The following is an 18,905-nucleotide window of genomic DNA, read 5'->3' as shown; positions in this document are numbered from 1 at the left end:
CTGAATCCGAACACAGGGTCACGGGGGTCTGCTGGAGCCAATCCCAGCCAACACAGGGCACAAGGCAGGAAACAATCCTGGGCAGGGTGCCAACCCACCACAGGACACACACAAACACACCCACACACCAAGCACACACTAGGGCCAATTTAGAATCGCCAATCCACCTAACCTGCATGTCTTTGGAATGTGGGAGGAAACCGGAGCGCCCGGAGGAAACCCACGCAGACACGGGGAGAACATGCAAACTCCACGCAGGGAGGACCCGGGAATCGAACCCAGGTCCCCAGATCTCCCAACTGCGAGGCAGCAGCGCTACCCACTGCGCCACCGTGCCGCCCAACAGTATATATATGCTGTATATAATATTAAATATATTTATTAAAATAAATATGTATTAAAAGTATTCATTATTAATATTATTAAAATGGATAATACATAATAATAATAATAATAATGAGGCATTCTGCATATTATTAATATTTTACTTTACTATTTTATATTTATATACTGTATATAATATTACATATATTTATTAAAATAAATATGTATTGATAATATTAATTATTGATATTATTAAAATGCATAATAATAATAATAATGCTAGTCTATTGAAGGGCCCCCTCATGAGGAGTTAGTTTAGAGACTCCAATTAGCCCAACACAAGACGCCATTTTATGATGTGAACAAAGAGAGGCCCTCTAGTGGAGGCAATGAGAATGACAGACATTTGGATCTAATCATTTGGTTATTTGGCCACGAGTAATTCATATTCTGCTTCTTACTCATTTTGAACCACTATGCCAGTTTATTGAAGGGTCCACCAATTTAGGGGCCAGTTTTCCACCCCCTATTAATCTAGCATAAAATGTCTAATGGTGTGAACAACAATAAATGGTCCCCTAGCAGGAGGTAATGAGCATTTTTTTTTTTTGTTCTTTATTTCGTCTTATTTCGTCTTATACGATTTCTCATTTTAGAAATTTGTTAGTTTTCGCATACCCCTTGGGGTCAGAGCACAGGGTCGGTCATTGTACAGCGCCCCTGGAGCAATTACAGGTTAAGGGTCTTGCTCAAGGGCCCAGCAGAGTAGGATCTCTTTTGGCAGTGACGGGGATTCGAACCGGCAACCTTCAGGATACCAGCGCAGATCCTTAGCCTCAGAGCCTGGCAGACATGTAGACCAATTCATTTGATTATTTGGCCATCGCAAATTCTTATTATACTTTTTATTAATTTTGAACCACTAGGCCAGTCTATTGCTGAGCCCAATCATTTAGGGGTCAGTTTACAGCCCTCTACTGTAATAACTGAACGCACACATTTTAATGGTGTGAACAATGAACAGCCCTCTAGTGGAGGTCAAGAGTACAGATAGATAGATAGATAGATAGATAGATAGATAGATAGATAGATAGATAGATAGATAGATAGATAGATAGATAGATAGATAGATAGATAGATAGATAGATAGATAGATACTTTATTAATCCCAATGGGAAATTCACAGCAGACATGTAGACCTAATCACCTGATTACCTGGTCACTTTCTACTTTTTATTAATATTGAAACCACTATGCCAGACCATTGAAGGGACCACCAGTTTAAGGGCCTATTTAGAGCACTCAATTAACCTAACACATACACTTTTGTTTTGGCAAAACAAAGGATTTCCCCCTTTGATATACTGTATGTCATGTGTATTACAGACATTTAGACCTAATCATTTGATTATACGGAAAGGTGCCATATAAATAAAATTATTATTATTATTATTATTATTATTATTATTATTATTATTATTATTATTATTATTATCTGCTCTTTACTAGTTTTGAACCACTTTTCCAGTCCATTGAAAGGTCCACCAATTTAGGAACCAGCTTACAGCCCACTATTAAACAAACACAACCTTTCGTATGGTGTGAATAAAGAACAGCCGCCTAGTGGAGGTCAAGAGCATGGCAGACATGTAGATCTGATCATTTGATTATTTTGGCCATAACAAATTCCCATTCTACATTTTATTAATATTCAACCACTATGCCAGTTCACTGAAGGGTCCACCCATTTAGGGCCCAGTTTAGAGAAACCAGTTAACTTAACACATACATTTTCCATTGGTATAAAAAAGAACTGCCCCCTGGTAGATATCATGTGCATTCCAGACATTTAGATCTAATCATATGATTATATGGAAAGGTGCTATATAAATAACATTATTATTATTATTACTATTCTTCATCATCATCATCATCATCATCATTATCGTCATCTTCTCCTTCTTCTTCTTCTTTTTATTATTATTATTATTATTATTATTATTATTATTATTATTATTATTTATTTGCCAATGAGGAATTCATATTCTGTTCTTTACTAGTTTTGAACAACAATGCCAGTCCAGTGAAGGGTCCATCAATTTAAGGGTCAGTTTACAGCCCCCTATTCACCAAATACACACTTTTCTACGGTGTGAACAACAAACCGCCCCCTAGTGGAGGTCATGGCAGACAGGTAGGCCGTACTCATTTGTTTACCCCGGCCATGATGAGTTACCATTCCACTTTTTATGAAAATTAGACCACTGCAGGGCCAATTTAAAGTTCCCATTTCAGCTACCACACATCATCTGTCATGGAGATATAGGAGGAAGAACAGAATAATGAGAGAAACTCACAAAAAGACACAGAAACAATGTGCAAACTCCACCTAAATGAAGTTGCAGAAGAGGAATTCACAAGGAAGGAAGAAGTGCTAAACTCTGTGCCACCCGTGACAATTGACATTTTTTTTTGTCTTTTCTTTTATTCATTTTGCACATGGGCATCATATGGCATGTGACAGGAATTCAGAATCTGCAGCTATCAAAATAAAAAGTAAAAAAAAATGTGCATGCATGGAACCCACTAAATAATAAATAGCATTCCTAAAAATATGTTTTATTTGTGCCATTTCGAGAAAAAGCATTAAGTACATCCCGCTGAGCCCAAGACGTGGAAGGAGCCTCTGGGAAGGCCGTTGAGGTTATTTGTGGAACGGTAATTGCAGCGCAGGGTCAGAAGAGTCAACGGACTACTTAGCACATCTACACGGTGATAAATTATACTGAGCCGCCAACAAACTCCCACTGATGTAAAACAAATTCCTGAGAACGCTGCCTGCCTGCCAGGCTTTGAGCGAAATGAAAACCTGAGAGAGGAAAAAAAGAAAAAAAAAGCTGCAGTTTATCTAAAACGCATCACTCTTGTGCTTTGTATGTCACATCAGACCATTTACTGGATTAGAGAGGGTCCTGTGAGCGGGGTCCCGTGAGCAGCCCCCCAGCTGGCTTGTTTTGATGCTGGGACGTGATCCACGAGATTTAGGACTTCTGTTAAGGGTGGCATGGTGGTGCAGTGTTTAGTGCTGTCAGATCACATATCCAGTCACCTTATAAGGGGTGCGATCGCTACCTTTCACCGCCCAAGAGGGAAGTGGATGATGTTCGAAAGATATACCAGCATTAAAACCTTGACCCCTCTTCCCCCCCTCTCCACGCTTGCCAATATCTGAAAGAAACCCAGATGGTAGGTAAACTGATTAAATTATAAAAGTGCATTACAATCCAGAATCCAGTGTGGTGACTGGGTTCTCATTTTGTGATCCCCTTTTTCCCAGATGCCCCCAAGGCCAAACACTTAATCCCCGGTCCGATATATACACACCCCAAAAAGAAAAGTAAATCGGGAAGAGAATGATTCAGCCCAGTCAGAAGAATCCTGTCTTGCAGTTCTCACTGTATGATATGGAAATAAAAATAAATGGACAGCAGGCGGATATGGCTGCTTTCTCGCTATCCCGAGGAATTTAAGAACGAGTCCGACTCACCAACGGGAGCACCCGGAGAACCACTGGGCCATCTAGCAAAACCCTTGCATCTTCTCAGGGATTCATCTCACTGTCTCCTATCCTGTGGATGGCCACCCCACAAACAGCAGACATCCCTGGGTGAAGTTCGATCTCGCTGACTTCCTAGGCCTAGATAGCCGAGCTCCTTGCCTTGCTGCTTCCTCCTTCCCCACCTTGGTCAGCCGCCCTCCTTTAAAAAAAAAAAAGTCCCATTTCTGGCTTTGGTTGTCATAGAAACAAGGCAGCTGGAATTCCTACCCCTCGCAGACTTAGCTGTCCACCATACAGGTGCTGGTCATAAAATTAGAATATCATGACAAAGTTGATTTATTTCAGTAATTCCATTCAAAAAGTGAAACTTGTATATTAGATTCATTCATTACACACAGACTGATGTATTTCAAATGTTTATTTCTTTTAATGTTGATGATTAGAACTGACAACTAATGAAAGTCCCAAATTCAGTATCTCGGAAAATTAGAATATTGTGAAAAGGTTCAATATTGAAGACACCTGGTGCCACACTCTAATCAGCGAATTAACTCAAAAGCCTTTAAATGGTCTCTCAGTCGAGTTCTGTAGGCTACACAATCATGGGGAAGACTGCTGACTTGACAGTCGTCCAAAAGACGACCATTGACACCTTGCACAAGGAGGGCAAGACACAAAAGGTCATTGCTAAAGAGGCTGGCTGTTCACAGAGCTCTGTGTCCAAGCACATTAATAGAGAGGCGAAGGGAAGGACAAGATGTGGTAGAAAAAAGTGGACAAGCAATAGGGATAACCGCACCCTGGAGAGGATTGGGAAACAAAAATGTGGGGGAGATTCACAAAGAGTGGACTGCAGCTGGAGTCAGTGCTTCAAGAACCACCACACACAGACGTATGCAAGACATGGGTTTCAGCTGTCGCATTCCTTGTGTCAAGCCACTCTTGAACAAGAGACAGCATCAGAAGCGTCTCGCCTTTGGACTGCTGCTGAGTGGTCCAAAGTTATGTTCTCTGATGAAAGTAAATTTTGCATTTCCTTTGGAAATCAAGGTCCCAGAGTCTGGAGGAAGAGAGCAGAGGCACAGAATCCACGTTGTGTGAGGTCCAGTGTAAAGTTTCCACAGTCAGTGATAGTTTGGGGTGCCATGTCATCTGCTGGTGTTGGTTCATTGTGTTTTCTGAGGTCCAAGGTCAACGCAGCCGTCTACCAGGAAGTTTTAGAACACTTCATGCTTCCTGCTGCTGACGAACTTTTTGGAGATGCAGATTTCATTTTCCAACAGGACCTGGTACCTGCACACAGTGCCAAAGCTACCAGTACCTGGTTTAAGGACCATGGTATCCCTGTTCTTGATTGGCCAGCAAACTCGCCTGACCTTAACCCCATAGAAAATCTATGGGGTATTGTGAAGAGGAAGATGCAATACGCCAGACCCAACAATTCAGAGGAGCTGAAGGCCACTATCAGAGCAACATGGGCTCTCATAACACCTGAGCAGTGCCACAGACTGATCGACTCCATGCCACACCGCATTGCTGCAGTAATCCAGGCCAAAGGAGCCCCAACTAAATATTGAGTGCTGTACATGCTCATACTTTTCATGTTCATACCTTTCAGTTGGCCAACATTTCTAAAATTCCTTTTTTTGCATTGGTCTTAATTTATATTCTAATTTTCAGAGATACTAAATTTGGGACTGGCGGCACGGTGGCGCAGTGGGTAGCGCTGCTGCCTCGCAGTTGGGAGACCTGGGGACCTGGGTTCGCTTCCCGGGTCCTCCCTGTGTGGAGTTTGCATGTTCTTCCCGTGTCTGCGTGGGTTTCCTCCCACAGTCCAAAGACATGCAGGTTAGGTGGGTTGGCGATTCAAAATTGGCCCTAGTGTGTGCTGGGTGTGTTTGTGTGTGTCCTGCGGTGGGTTGGCACCCTGCCCGGGATTGGTTCCTGCCTTGTGCCCTGGGTTGGCTGGGATTGGCTCCAGCAGACCCCCGTGACCCTGTGTTCGGATTCAGCAGGTTGGAAAATGGATGGATGGATGAATTTGGGACTTTCATTAGTTGTCAGTTATAATCATCAACATTAAAAGAAATAAACATTTGAAATACATCAGTCTGTGTGTAATGAATGAATCTAATATACAAGTTTCACTTTTTGAATGGAATTACTGAAATAAATAAACTTTGTCATGATATTCTAATTTTATGACCAGCTCCTGTACAGTGGGTATAGAAAAGAATCCTCCCCATCGAAATACAAACAAACCAATATTTAGAAAACACAAACTGATATATTTTCCAGCTTTACTTACTCAATGCAACCTCTAACATCCAAGTGAAAGATATCACAGCTACAGTTCAGAAGAATTTTAAAAAATCAAAAACAAGAAATCCTGAGATTAATAAAGGATCCCCCCCACCTCCTAAACTCACTCAGGTGTCAGTGCCCACCATTTCCATTGCGGTTACTGGTTTCCTTCCACCTGTGATCAGTTGTAATGAGTGTGATTAGTGAAGCTGTTCCTGAACCATTCATTCCCTTCCTTGGTAGTGCAACTGACAGCAAACAACTGACCGTGGGTGGCAAGTCACTTTCAGAAGATCTCAGGGACAGAGTTGTGGACAGACATAAGGCAGGAGATGGAGAAGAAAAAATCTCAAAGGCTTTATCGATCCCATGGAACTGAGTAAAGTCCATCATAAAGAAGTGTTTGGTACTACTAGGACCTCCAAGAGCAAGGAGGAAACTGGTAGAGAAGCTACCAACAGGTGAATGGCCACTTTGAAGGAGTTATAGGATTTGATGGCACAGAGTGGTCATTAATGGTGTGCATGTGACAACAGTTTGACAAGCGCTCCACAGTTGTGACTTGTTCTGGAGGGTCACACTTCTCAAGAAAGGCCACATGAAGGCTCGTTTGAGCTTTACCAGAATGCACCTTGAAGATTCTGATGCCAAGTGGAAAAAGGTCTTCTGGTCAGAGGAGACCAAAATCAAACTATTTGGCCTCAACACCAAATGGTACACCAATACAGCTCACCATCCACAACACACCATACCTGCAGTCAAGCATGGAGGTGGCAGAATCCAGTTGTGGGGGGCCTGGGGCTCTCGTTAAGGTAGAAGGAAAAATGGATGGGGCAAAATACTTGAGGAAAACCTGATACCCTCTGCCAGAAAGTTGAAGATGGGCAGAATGTTCACCTTTCAACACAACAACAACCCGAAGCACACAACAAAATGGATCACACAATGGCTGGAGGAGAAAAGAGTGAATGTCCTGGTGTGGCCAGTCAGAGTCCAGACCTAAATCACACTGAAAATCTGTGGAGATATTTGAAGATAGCAGACCACCAATGCTCACCATCCAATGTGACCAAACTTGACCAGTTCAACTGTAAAGAAGAGTGGGGGGCAAATATTACTAGGTGTGCAAAGCTGATAGAGAAGAATCCCACCAGACTCAAGGCTGTCATTAAAGCAAAAGGGGGGGGTCAACAAAATGACAATGACATTGGGGGGGGGGTCCTTTATTAATCTCAGTAGGTCTTGTTTTTGATTTTTTTATAATTTCTCTGAACTGTAGCTGTGATGTATTTCACTTGGATGTTATTGGTTGCATTGAGTAAGTAAAGCTGGGAAGAAACATCAGTTTGTGTGTTTTCATTTCAGGCTGTAAAGCAAAAAAAATGGGAATATTTCAAAGGGGGGGGATTCTTTTCTCTACCCACTGTATACAGTCATATGAAAAAGTTTGCGAACCCCTCTCAGCCTGCATAATAATTGACTCTCCTTTCAACCAAAAAGATAACAGTGGTCTGTCTTTCATTTCCTAGAACATCTGAGGACTGCGGTGTTTTCCGAACAAAGATTTTTAGTGACGCAGTATTTAGTTGTATGAAATTAAATCAAATGTGAAAAACTGGCTGTGCACAAATGTGGGTCCCCTTGTCATTGTGCTGATTTGAATGCCTGTCGCTGCTCAGTGCTGATTACTTACAACACCAAATTAGTGTGATGAGCTCATTAAGCCTTGAACTTCATAGACAGGTGTGTCCAATCATGAGATATAAACGTATTTAAGATGGTCAATTACAAGTTGTGCTTCCTTCCCTTTGACTCTCCTCTGAAGAGGGACAGCATGGGATCCTCAAAGCAACTCTCCAAAGATCTGAAAACAAAGATTGTTCAGTCTCATGGTTTAGGGGAAGGCTACACAAAGCCATCTCAGAGGTTTAAACTGTCAGTTTCTGTAACTGTAAGGAATGGAATCAGGAAATGGAAGGCCACAGGCACAGTTGCTGTTAAACCCAGCAGGTCTGGCAGGCCAAGAAAAATACAGGAGCGGCATATGAGCAGGATTGTGAGAATGGTGACAGACAACCCACAGATCATCTCCAAAGACCTGCAAGAACATCTTGCTGCAGATGGTGTATCTGTACATCGTTCTACAATTCAGCACAGTTTGCACAAAGAACATCTGTATGGCAGGGTGATGAGAAAGAAGCCCTTTCTGCACTCACACCACAAACAGAGTCGCTTGTTGTATGCCAATGCTCATTTAGACAAGCCAGATTCATTTTGGAACAAAGTGGTTTGAACTGATGAGACAAAAATTGAGTTATTTGGTCAGAACAAAAAACGCTTTGCATGGTGGAAGAAGAACACCGCATTCCAAGAAAAACACCTGCTACCTACTGTCAAATTTGGTGGAGGTTCCATCATGCTGTGGGGCTGTGTGGCTAGTTCAGGGACTGGGGCCCTTGTTAAAGTCGAGGGTCAGATGAATTCAACGAAATATCAACAAATTCTTCAGGATAATGTTCACGCATCAGTGAACACCAAATTGCAGTAGTCAATCCTACTAGAAAGAGAAAAAGCATTAAGAACACACCCCCCTCCACACCCCCTTTAGGACTGAGTCAGGATAGTGGACGAATTTTATGGTATGGTCAGGGTGAAGTGCCTAAAACCAGTTGGGCAAGTGATTCTCTGCAGGACACTCTCTATTAACCCCCATAGGAAAGCCAAACTACCTGGCTGGAAAGCATCAGCTCAAAAAATGTTTTTTTTTTGTGAAAAGTATCATGTGACCCCATTGGTCTGAAGTATTGCTGTTTGGGATTGGTTTTGAATAAGAAGCCATTCTGTAGCATAGATAGATAGATAGATAGATAGATAGATAGATAGATAGATAGATAGATAGATAGATAGATAGATAGATAGATAGATAGATAGATAGATAGATAGATAGATAGATAGATAGATAGATAGATAGATGTGAAAGGCACTATATGATAGATAGATAGATAGATAGATAGATAGATAGATAGATAGATAGATAGATAGATAGATAGATAGATAGATAGATAGATAGATAGATAGATAGATAGATAGATAGATAGATAGATAGATAGATAGATAGATAGATAGATAGATAGATCCTGAGGGAAATTTATGTTATATATAGATGGATAGACAGAAATACACACTATGGTCTGAACACACACCAGAATGGCTCTAAACAAGAAAATTAAAAAGAAAGAAAACTGACTTGGCAGCCCCAGCCCTAGTAAGGCGCTATACAGGTGTATTGCTGTTGGAGCCCCATTATCATTTCCAGTCAGGCTTCTGCTGAATGGATCTTTTGGCAGAAAGTCCTCAGTGTTGGTGTGTCACAGAGATGATGTGCAATGTTGTTCATAATGGCACTCAGTTCGGTCTTCATTCTCTCCTATGCTATGACCTCCAGGGCTCCAGAGTGTGTCCCTTAACTGAGCCTGCCCTTTTAATGAGCTTGTTGATTTGGTGGTCCTCTCTTGAAGTGATGTTACCAGCCCAGCACGCCACACTGGCCATCACAGGGTTGTAGAAGACGTGAAGGATGTCACTTTCCACTCTAAAGGAGTGCTGTGTCCTAAGAACAAAGAGCCTGCTCTGCCCTTTCTTCTATAGTCCTTCTCTGTTACAAGACCAGTCCAGCCTGTCATTGAGGAGTGCACCACCTCAACATCCACTCCCAGAATACTGATATATAGTTATATCTACTTATAATACATTTCATTGTTAGTCTGGGTGAGTGAAAAAATGAATTTAAATGATTTTAGCACAAGGCTGTGATAAAAGTGAAGGGTCTGAAGACTTTCTGAGTCTACCGTCCATCGTGCAATGAAATTCTTGCTTGCCTGTCTCCACAGACCCATGACGATATTATGTTCCCCTCATGTCTGTGTTGTTTTTCTCATACAATCCAAACATGCAGCCCTGGGTGGTCCCTGTGGTGGAATGGCACCCCATCTGGGGTGGGCACCTGCTTTGTGGCCGAGAATTGGCTCCAGCCATCCACCATTGGATTAACTGCCGTTATGATTTATTTCTCTCTCTCTGTTTTTTTTTTCTTTTTACAGCTATGGTGTGACTTTGACAAGTCGGCCACTTTGAAGAATCAGACCTTCAATGCCTCCGCTTCAATACCTGATATCTGCTTTTATCCTGAGGTAAGTTTTCTAACATAACACAAAAAGTTGAAAACAAGCTTTTAAATTATTTTACTGTTATGAAAAGACTTCTGGACACCTTGAAACGTCAGACAAGGAGGACATGTTTTACCAACACGCTTGAATTCTATGAGGAAGCAATAGAAAGATATGATCAGAGTGGAGCAGATGATATTATCTGTCTGGACTTTCAGAAAGCATTTGATAAGGTGCCACATGAGAGGGTGGGCATCAAACTAAAAGAAGTGGGAGATCAGGTGTAGATGGTGGCAGAATTGACTCAGACACGGGAAGCGGAGGGTGATGGTGTGAGGGTTAGGGGTAGGATTAGGGTTAAGGTTAGAATTGGGTGATGTTAAGAGTGGTGACCAACAGGGGGCAGTGCTGGGGCCACTGCTATTTTTAATCTATACAAATGCTCTAGACAGGAATATCATGGACAAGCTGGTTAAGTTTGCAGATGATATCAAGTTGGAGGATACCAAGGTAGATTGGCAGATAATCAAGAATCTATTGAATCATCTGAGAGGCACTTGGATAGCATAAAGGTTTGGGCAGATTTGTGGACGATGAAATTTAATGTCAGTAAATGTAAAGTATTACACATAGGAAGTAAAAATGTAAGGTTCAGATGCACAATGGGAGGTCTGAAAATCGAAAGTACACCTGATGAGAAGGATTTAGGAGTCATAGTGGACTTGTCACAATCAACTGTCATCCAGTGTTCACAGGCCATTGAGAAGGCTAACAGAACGTCGGGTTATATTTAGCGCCTTGACGTGTGGAGTACAAGTCACAGGAGGTTCTGCTGAAGCTTTATAACACACTGGTGAGGCCTCATCTGGAGTCCTGTGTGCAGTTTTGGTCTTCAGGCTACAAAAAGGACATAGCAGCACTAGAGAAAGGTCCAGAGAAGAGCGACTAGGCTGGTTCAGGGCTACAGGGGATGAGTTATGAGGAAAGATTAAAAGAGCTGAGCCTTTACAGTTTAAGCAAAATAAGATTAAGACCTGACCTGACTTAAGTCAAGTCAAGCTGGGGAGCATGCACTGGTACAGCGTGTTGCCGCACCCACTACACGATGAAACAACTCGGGATCCCAGTTGGCAACCCCCCAGGCAGACGCGCGGTCCAGTCCCACCCTCCGGAAATGACCCTCTATCTGCCGCAGCCAGGTATTACGTGGGCGACCCCTTGGCCTGTCGGGTCCCCGACAATGAGGATCTTAAACATGAAACACGCCACATGGCCGTAGTGCCGTAACTGACGCTCCCTCACAATGCAGTCAATGTGCCTCATTCGGGACTCCATGAGCAACTGCTGATTCAACACAAAGCAGTACCCTAGGATTTTCCGGAGAGACATAGTCTTCGTCTCAGGTCACTGGATAGCATCCATGTCTCGCAACCATATAGCAAGACAGGAAGCACCAGGACTCTAAAGACTTGGACCTTCGTTCTTTTGCGCCACACACCCTTTTCCAGTGACCTCATGACCCCCCATGCTCTCCCAATCCGTCTACTGACTTCACAGGAAGAGTCACCAGAGACATGAATGTCACTGCCAAGGTAAGTAAACCTCTCGACGAGGTCGACATTCTCTCTGCAGACAGACACACTGCTGATGGCCGTGCCCAAGAGGTTATTAAAGGCCTGGCTCTTTGGACCTTAATTTTCTGGGGCTATCACAGTAGGACATGTCCCTGGTTGTTCTCTTCTGCAAAGCTTCGAGTGCTGCTGTCTCTCTCTTGTAGCTTGGTGTCCAGACGTGCACATGACACTCCAGGTGTGGCCTCACTCAAATCTGAATGTGGATCTCTAGAGCTCTAAGGCGGCAGAGCAAACCAGGGTGCCACCATGGCACTCACTACATTGGAAATTATAGATAGTGTCCATATCTAGTCTGCTTATTATAAATATTACTTTTATAATCTTAGATGCTTTGAGTCATGGTGCTATCTGGTTCCTTGCCAGTTGGACTGACATTTATCACTTCTTTTATTCCTTTCAGTATTTTATCTTCACCGGTGTGCTGGCGATGGTGACGTGCGCCGTTTTCCTGCGGTTAAACTCCGTCCTGAAGCTGGCAGTGCTGCTTATCATGATTGCCATCTACTCGCTCCTCACAGAGACCATCTACGCCTCGCTCTTCGTCCGCTATGACAACTTTCACCACAAGGGGGAGTAAGTATTTCATAAGTCCATATTTTATAAAGCTGAACAGTTAACCTTTTGAATCGTATTCAGTTCTGTCAGCACCTAGTGTTCCATTGCTGAAGACACAACTTTACAGGGAATAAAGTGCAAAGAAGGGAATCTTATTCAAATGAGATCAAGCTGTTAAATTGAAGACAGGACCAGGCTCGGATTGGCCATTGGGAGATGGTGGCACTTTTCCTGTTGGGTCGCTGACATTTGTGGTTACAACATATGATAGAAAAACTTCTACATGAAAAACAGTGTGATAGACAGCTGGGGCATCTGCACAGCTGGGATGCCTGAAAGATGGAAGGGCCATGAGAGGACCAATACCTTCCCCGGGACAGGAGAGGGCAACCACCCTGATTCGGATGTGGGCTGCACGTTCATGGCTGGGAAGCTCCACCCGGTTGGGGCACATGGCCACCACCAGGGTCTGCCCAGACCACCACAACAGGGAGTGCTGCTAGGCCAGGAGGCAAATACACCCGGTATGCTTCCGGGTTCTCGGGCAGCACTTCCGCCACACCCGGAAGTGCTGCAGGAAGATCGTCAAGAAGCACCTGGAGCACATTCGAGTACTTTATAAAAGGGGCCGCCTCACTCCAGTCGAGGAGCCGGAGTTGGGAGGGAGCGTGACAAAGCTTACAAGATAGGAGTGGAGGCGGCAAGAAAAGAAACAGAGAGAACGAAGGACTGTGAGTTTAGTGCACTATATTTGATAAAACAGAATAAAACGTGTGTGTTTTGGACATGAGTGGTCTTGGTGTCTGTCCGAGTCGAGGCTGGTTTCCACAACAGTTAATGAAGCCACACTGAGACAGCAGAGACAGTTGAATAGTGAAACACGTATTTATGCAACGTATAGTGTCCTCTATAATGTTTGGGACAAAGTAGAGCTGGGAAAATGATACCGAAGCGTCGAAGCTTGTGTCAGTCAATCTGAAGCGTAGTGGGTCGAATCACTGTGTCGAAACACCGCTGTCACATGACACGTCATCAGTGCTTCCAAGCGCACTTTATTGGTTTGACAGCGTTTCATCGGTTTGACAGCTTTGGTGCTAAATTATCAGGTAGCCTATATAAAATGCGTCGTTCTCATTCAAAAATGTTGGGTTGTGAGGAGAGAGAGAGATCTGGAGGGCTTTGGTGACAGATGGCGACTAACAGCGGAAAACGGCGTTCAAAAGTTGCACAGTATAAATGGAGAAGGACCTCAGCAGACTTAACAGACTTTTCTGACCTTTAAATGGTGACATGAGACTGAAACAGTGAGTGCTGCTTCACTTGCGCTCTTCAGAGCTTGCATTGACCTCAGTTAACCACCAGATGCCGCTGTTCATACTGCGGCTGAGTCTTCAAAGCTTCGAATCTTTTTTAGCCCAAATAGAAAGAAAGCCTCAAAGCTTCACCAGGCTTCATTTTCCCATCACTAGGACAAAGACACATTTTTCCTTGATCTACTCCATCTGCTCCACAGTTTAAAGTTACAAATCAAATGATTCAGATATAATTGGGGAAGCACGGTGGCGCAGTGGTAGTGCTGCTGCCTCGCAGTAAGGAGACCTGGGTTCGCTTCCCAGGTCCTACCTGCATGGAGTTTGCATGTTCTCCCCGTGTCTACGTGGGATTTCCTTTTGGTGCTCCCGTTTCCTCCCACAGTCCAAAGACATGCAGGTTAGGTGCATTGGCGATCTTAAATTGTCCCTAGTGTGTGCTTGGTGTGTGTGTGCCCAGCAGTGGACTGGCGCCCTGCCCAGGGTTTGTTCCTGCCTTGCACCCTGTGTTGGCTGGGATTGGCTCCAGACCCCTGTGACCCTGCGTTAGGATATAGCTGGTTGGACAATGACTCACTGACAGATATGATTGAAGGGCACACCATGTAGCAATGACAACACTTTTTTCAACATGGTATCCATTGTGACAGAAAGAGAGGACAATGATAAAGAGTTGGGTTGCCAAGCTGGCCCCCCATACAGCATGCAATTATTGTTGTGTCGTCACACTACAGTCGTCTCTGTATGCGTGAATTCAAAGTACAGCTATCTCAAGATGGCCTAGCTTCTGACAGGAAGAGGCGGGCACCGGAAGTGACGTCAGAGGTGTTCTAGGCACCGACCAATCGGTGTGTAGAGGGATGCAGTGCCACCACCTGGAGCACCGATAGAATTGCAGTGTTATTGTTTACACATATGTTTGCAAACACAAATTCTTATTTCATGTGGATACCTTTCAGTCATAAATTGTTCCTCTCTGCACAGTCTGCTGCACGCTCGTTTTACAGTTTTCATTGTGCAACTTGTTTGAAGAAGATGGGTTCTTTTTTTTTCTGAAGTTATCATTGTATGTACAGTAGATCTCAGTGTTCAGGGTGGATATCTTCAGAAACCACTTGTTCTAAAATGTCCTATCTTTGCTGGGGTGTAGTCAACCCATGATTCCTATTTACTGCATCTTTGCATATGAAAATAATGCAGTGTAACTGTTTGATCAATCGATGACTTCAGAGCCTTTTTGCAGTGAAAGGTGGACTATGGTGAACTTTTTTCTGCATGCCAAGAGCAAATCTCAAGGATGGTGATGAACAACTTTCTGTCACACAATTACTCACAACCCACTGAGGCTGGAATCTTGACCTTGGCCTTATTTGAAAGTGTATTATGTTATACATGCTGGTGAAGTACAACGTTTGATTGGCGGCAACCTCGGCAAGCTAATCATGGGTCGAGTCTCACTTATGGCTAAATGCTTGAGAGGGTGACGTGGCAGAAAGGAAAAGTATAGTGGTTGCATCTGCTGAGTGTAGGGCACATTGCAGAGGGCTAACAAAGAAAGAAAAAGGGAAAAGCAGCGCCCTCTAGTGACTATCAAGTGCTGGATACTGAAGGTGAGCATGACAGAGACAGACACATGACTGTGCAAACTGAGCTATGTGACACTTGCAGTCACAGAGTAGATTGATATGCACTGTTAGGGCATGAAGAAGAAAAAAGGGCCACAACCCCCGCTAAGCGTCAAGCCCAAAGCAGGAAATGCTCCATTACTTACAAACCACTGGGGCTTGATCCTTGATCTTAGTCATAAATGAAAGCATATTACTTGATACATGCTTGTGAAGCTCCATATTTGGGTCTCTCTGAATGCTCGACAGGTTGACATGGCAGAAAGAAAATGTATGGTGGTGGCATCAGCTGAGTGTAGGGCAGATTGCAGAGGGCTATCAAAGAAAGAAAAAGGGAAAAGCAGCGTCCTCTAGTGACTGTCAAGTGGTGGATACAGAAGGTGAGCATGACAGAGACAGACACATGACTGTGCAAACTGAGCTTTGTGACACTTGCAGTCACAGAGTAGACTGATACGCACTGTAGGGCATGAAGAAGAAAAAAGGGCCACAACCCCCACTAAGCGTCAAGCCCAAAGCAGGAAGTGCTCCATTACTCATTCACGAACATTACTCACTGGGGCTTGAACCTTGATCTTAGTTTTAATTGAAAGGATGTTACATGCTTGTGTAGCTCCACATTTGGGGTTCTCTTACTGCTAAATGCTCAACAGGTTGACATGGCAGAAAGGAAAAGTATAGTGGTGACATCTGCTGAGCATAGAGCACATTGCAGAGGCCAATCAAAACCTTGATCTAAGTGTTAATCAAAAGCTGGTGAAACAACACACCATTGATACGGTTATCGGGATTTGAATCTTTCTTAGGGATAACTGCCTGAGAGGGTGACATGGTATCAACTAGGGGTCTCCAATTCCAGTCCTGGTGGGACACAGTGGCTGCAGGTTTTCATTTCAACCCTTTTCCTAATCCATTTTTACTGCTAATTAACTCCTTGATTTTAATAGCCAAGTTTTTAGGGAAGTGGCGCAGTGGGTAGCACTGCTGCCTTGCAGTTAGGAGACCCAGGTTCACTTCCCGGGTCCTCCCTGCGTGGGTTTCCTCCGGGTGCTCCAGTTTCCTCCCACAGTCCAAAGACATGCATGTTAGGTGCATTGACAATCCTAAATTGTGCTTGGTGTGTGGGTGTGTGTGTCATGCAGTGGGCTGGCGCCCTGCCCGGGGTTTGTTTCCTGCCTTGCACCCTGTGTTGGTTGGGATTGGCTCCAGCAGACCCCCATGACCCTGTAGTTAGGATATAGCTGGTTGGATAATGGATGGATAGAAGTTTTTAGGGATCCTCTGAATTGATCTGTTTCTTTATTAAGGAGAAAGGAGATGTGAAACGAGCCAACAGATGAATATGAAACTCCAGCTAATTTAACTCCAACCAGTTTCTTAACGAGAAACCAATTCTTGCTGTTAATTGAAGCCATTATTGAATATCAGGACTTGTTACCGCTCTCATTGTGCCACAGCAGACTGTTGATTTTCTGTTTTTTTTCTAAGACCACCATCAAGATGTTTTGGTGACCTGAGCGTCTAGACCAACATGACCGAGACCTTCACCTTTCTATATTTTCAGGTGAGCTGGTCATGTGGCGGCTTGTTTTGTGTCTCATTATTGTTTAGAAACAACTAAGGGGTCTGAGTCACGTTAAATTAAAACGAAGGCCAAACAAGTTTATCAGCAGCCAAAATGGCTCACTAATTAAGAAGATGGTTAGAATGAAAACCTGCAGCCACTGCGGCCCACCAGGACCGGAGTTGGACACCCCTGGTATAAAAGGAAAAGAAGAGCTGCGACATCTTCTGAGCATGAGGCACATTGCTGAAGAAGAACAGCAGCGCCATTGTCTGAGTGTTAGGCATGAGAAACAGAATGCACGTGCGACAAAGATACACAAATTCCTGTGCAAACTGTGGTCTTGTCCTTAATTAATTAATTGGTCTGACCGCAAAACACACTGCTACATGGCATAATGACAGCAAAAATAATTCCAGGAGGGGAAAACATGGGTGACAAAGCATGAACATAGAGCAAGGGGATCTGCACTGGCAATCGTAAGGTTGCCAGTTCAAATCTCATAAATGCCAATAGGGACTCTGCTCTGTTGGGCCCTTGAGCAAGGCCCTTAACCTGCAATTGCTGAGCGCTTTGAGTAGTGAGAAAAGCGCTATATAAATGCAAAGAATTATTATTATTATCAAATCTCCACAATGTCCACAAACCATGCTTTTACACCCAGACATCAATGATTGGTTGAAGAACGCTGCTGATGAAGGTTGCATTGGTGGGGTCCTCGTACTGAAACCAAAATGGAAACGTTCAGCTTGCTGCATTTGACCCACCTTTATTTGAGGACCGGTGGGCCATGTGTTTGCTTGTATAAGAATGAAATGTTTTCTAAAATACAGAAAATCCCATCCTGAACACCACCCTCGAGGACTTTTGCATGCATGAATGTCCTTCAGAGTGCAGAACTGTGGCTGGAAACTCAATGTTAACAAGCCGAGGAGCTAATTAACTGCAGCTAATCCCCGAGATTCTTTATCTGTAGGCCCGCACTTTAGTCACGGGTGACCTGATAAAAATCAAATTAGCAAAAAAAAAAAAAAAAAAACAGATTTGCTCTTGCAGCTCCCACGCCTCGCGAATTGTGAATGGTCTAGCGAGCCTGGGTTTTGAAAAGTCTATTTGTTTTCGGAGTGAGACGAACGACCCGACGTGAGGTCAAAGCTAAACGATACGCCAATGAAAATGTGCGCACGAGCCGAGAGAAGGGAGCCGTCGTCTCTTCATCTTCTCCTCCTTTCCTATAGATTTTTCACTCTTTATATACCTCCGGGCATCTTTCTTTTTTTTTCTTTCCTTCCTCCCACCCTCTCACCTTACATGTTTTGAATGCCAACCTACTGTGCCCCCTCTCGCCCACTATCGCCGTTTTCTCTTCTTTATTATTCTCATTCAGCCTGGAGATGACCCACACTCACTCCAAGGAGACTATGCCCTCTGAATTCCGGGTGCCGCAGTCCACCATTTCTGCTGGCGTAAGTCTATTTTGATTGGAAGATTTATAGAATAAGCAGGAAAAAAAAAAATAAAAGAGAGAGAACGGAGCGTCACGATGGCAGAGGGGTTTGCAAATCCCAGCACTGCCTGTACAGAGTGTTCTCTTCTCCTGGTATCTGTATGAGTTAGAACATTATTAGAAAAACTGTGACGAGAACGGACCATTGAGCCCAATCCATCTTTTCTACCTACCTCATATTTATGGAAAGTAGAATAAGAAATTGCTACAGAATCTTTCTCTTTTGTTTCTCTTTTAATTCTGTTTTGCTTTGATGCCTGGGTGCATCACATGACCTTGAAATTCAGGGAGCCACGAGATCCTTTCCTGTCTCTTGGTTACAGCAGCACTATGGTGTACCGTGCTTCCCGATTGGTG

At 43.6% G+C, this 18,905-nt stretch overlaps 1 protein-coding gene across 2 annotated transcripts in view; it reads left to right on the top strand.

Annotated features, from left to right (window-relative positions):
* The window catches only part of adcy8 (adenylate cyclase 8 (brain)), a 345,854-nt gene that overhangs the window by 268,124 nt on the left and 58,825 nt on the right, over nt 1-18,905 (top strand). For both annotated transcript variants that reach the window (XM_051928959.1, XM_051928960.1), the window contains 2 exons: nt 10,288-10,377; nt 12,388-12,560. In XM_051928959.1, the coding sequence (XP_051784919.1) occupies nt 10,288-10,377; nt 12,388-12,560 (263 nt within the window). The remainder of the gene's footprint in view (nt 1-10,287; nt 10,378-12,387; nt 12,561-18,905) is intronic.

The sequence above is a fragment of the Erpetoichthys calabaricus genome, chromosome 6 (assembly GCF_900747795.2).
Source record: "Erpetoichthys calabaricus chromosome 6, fErpCal1.3, whole genome shotgun sequence".
NCBI lineage: Eukaryota > Metazoa > Chordata > Cladistia > Polypteriformes > Polypteridae > Erpetoichthys > Erpetoichthys calabaricus.
This window is presented reverse-complemented; position numbering and strand designations above follow the sequence as displayed.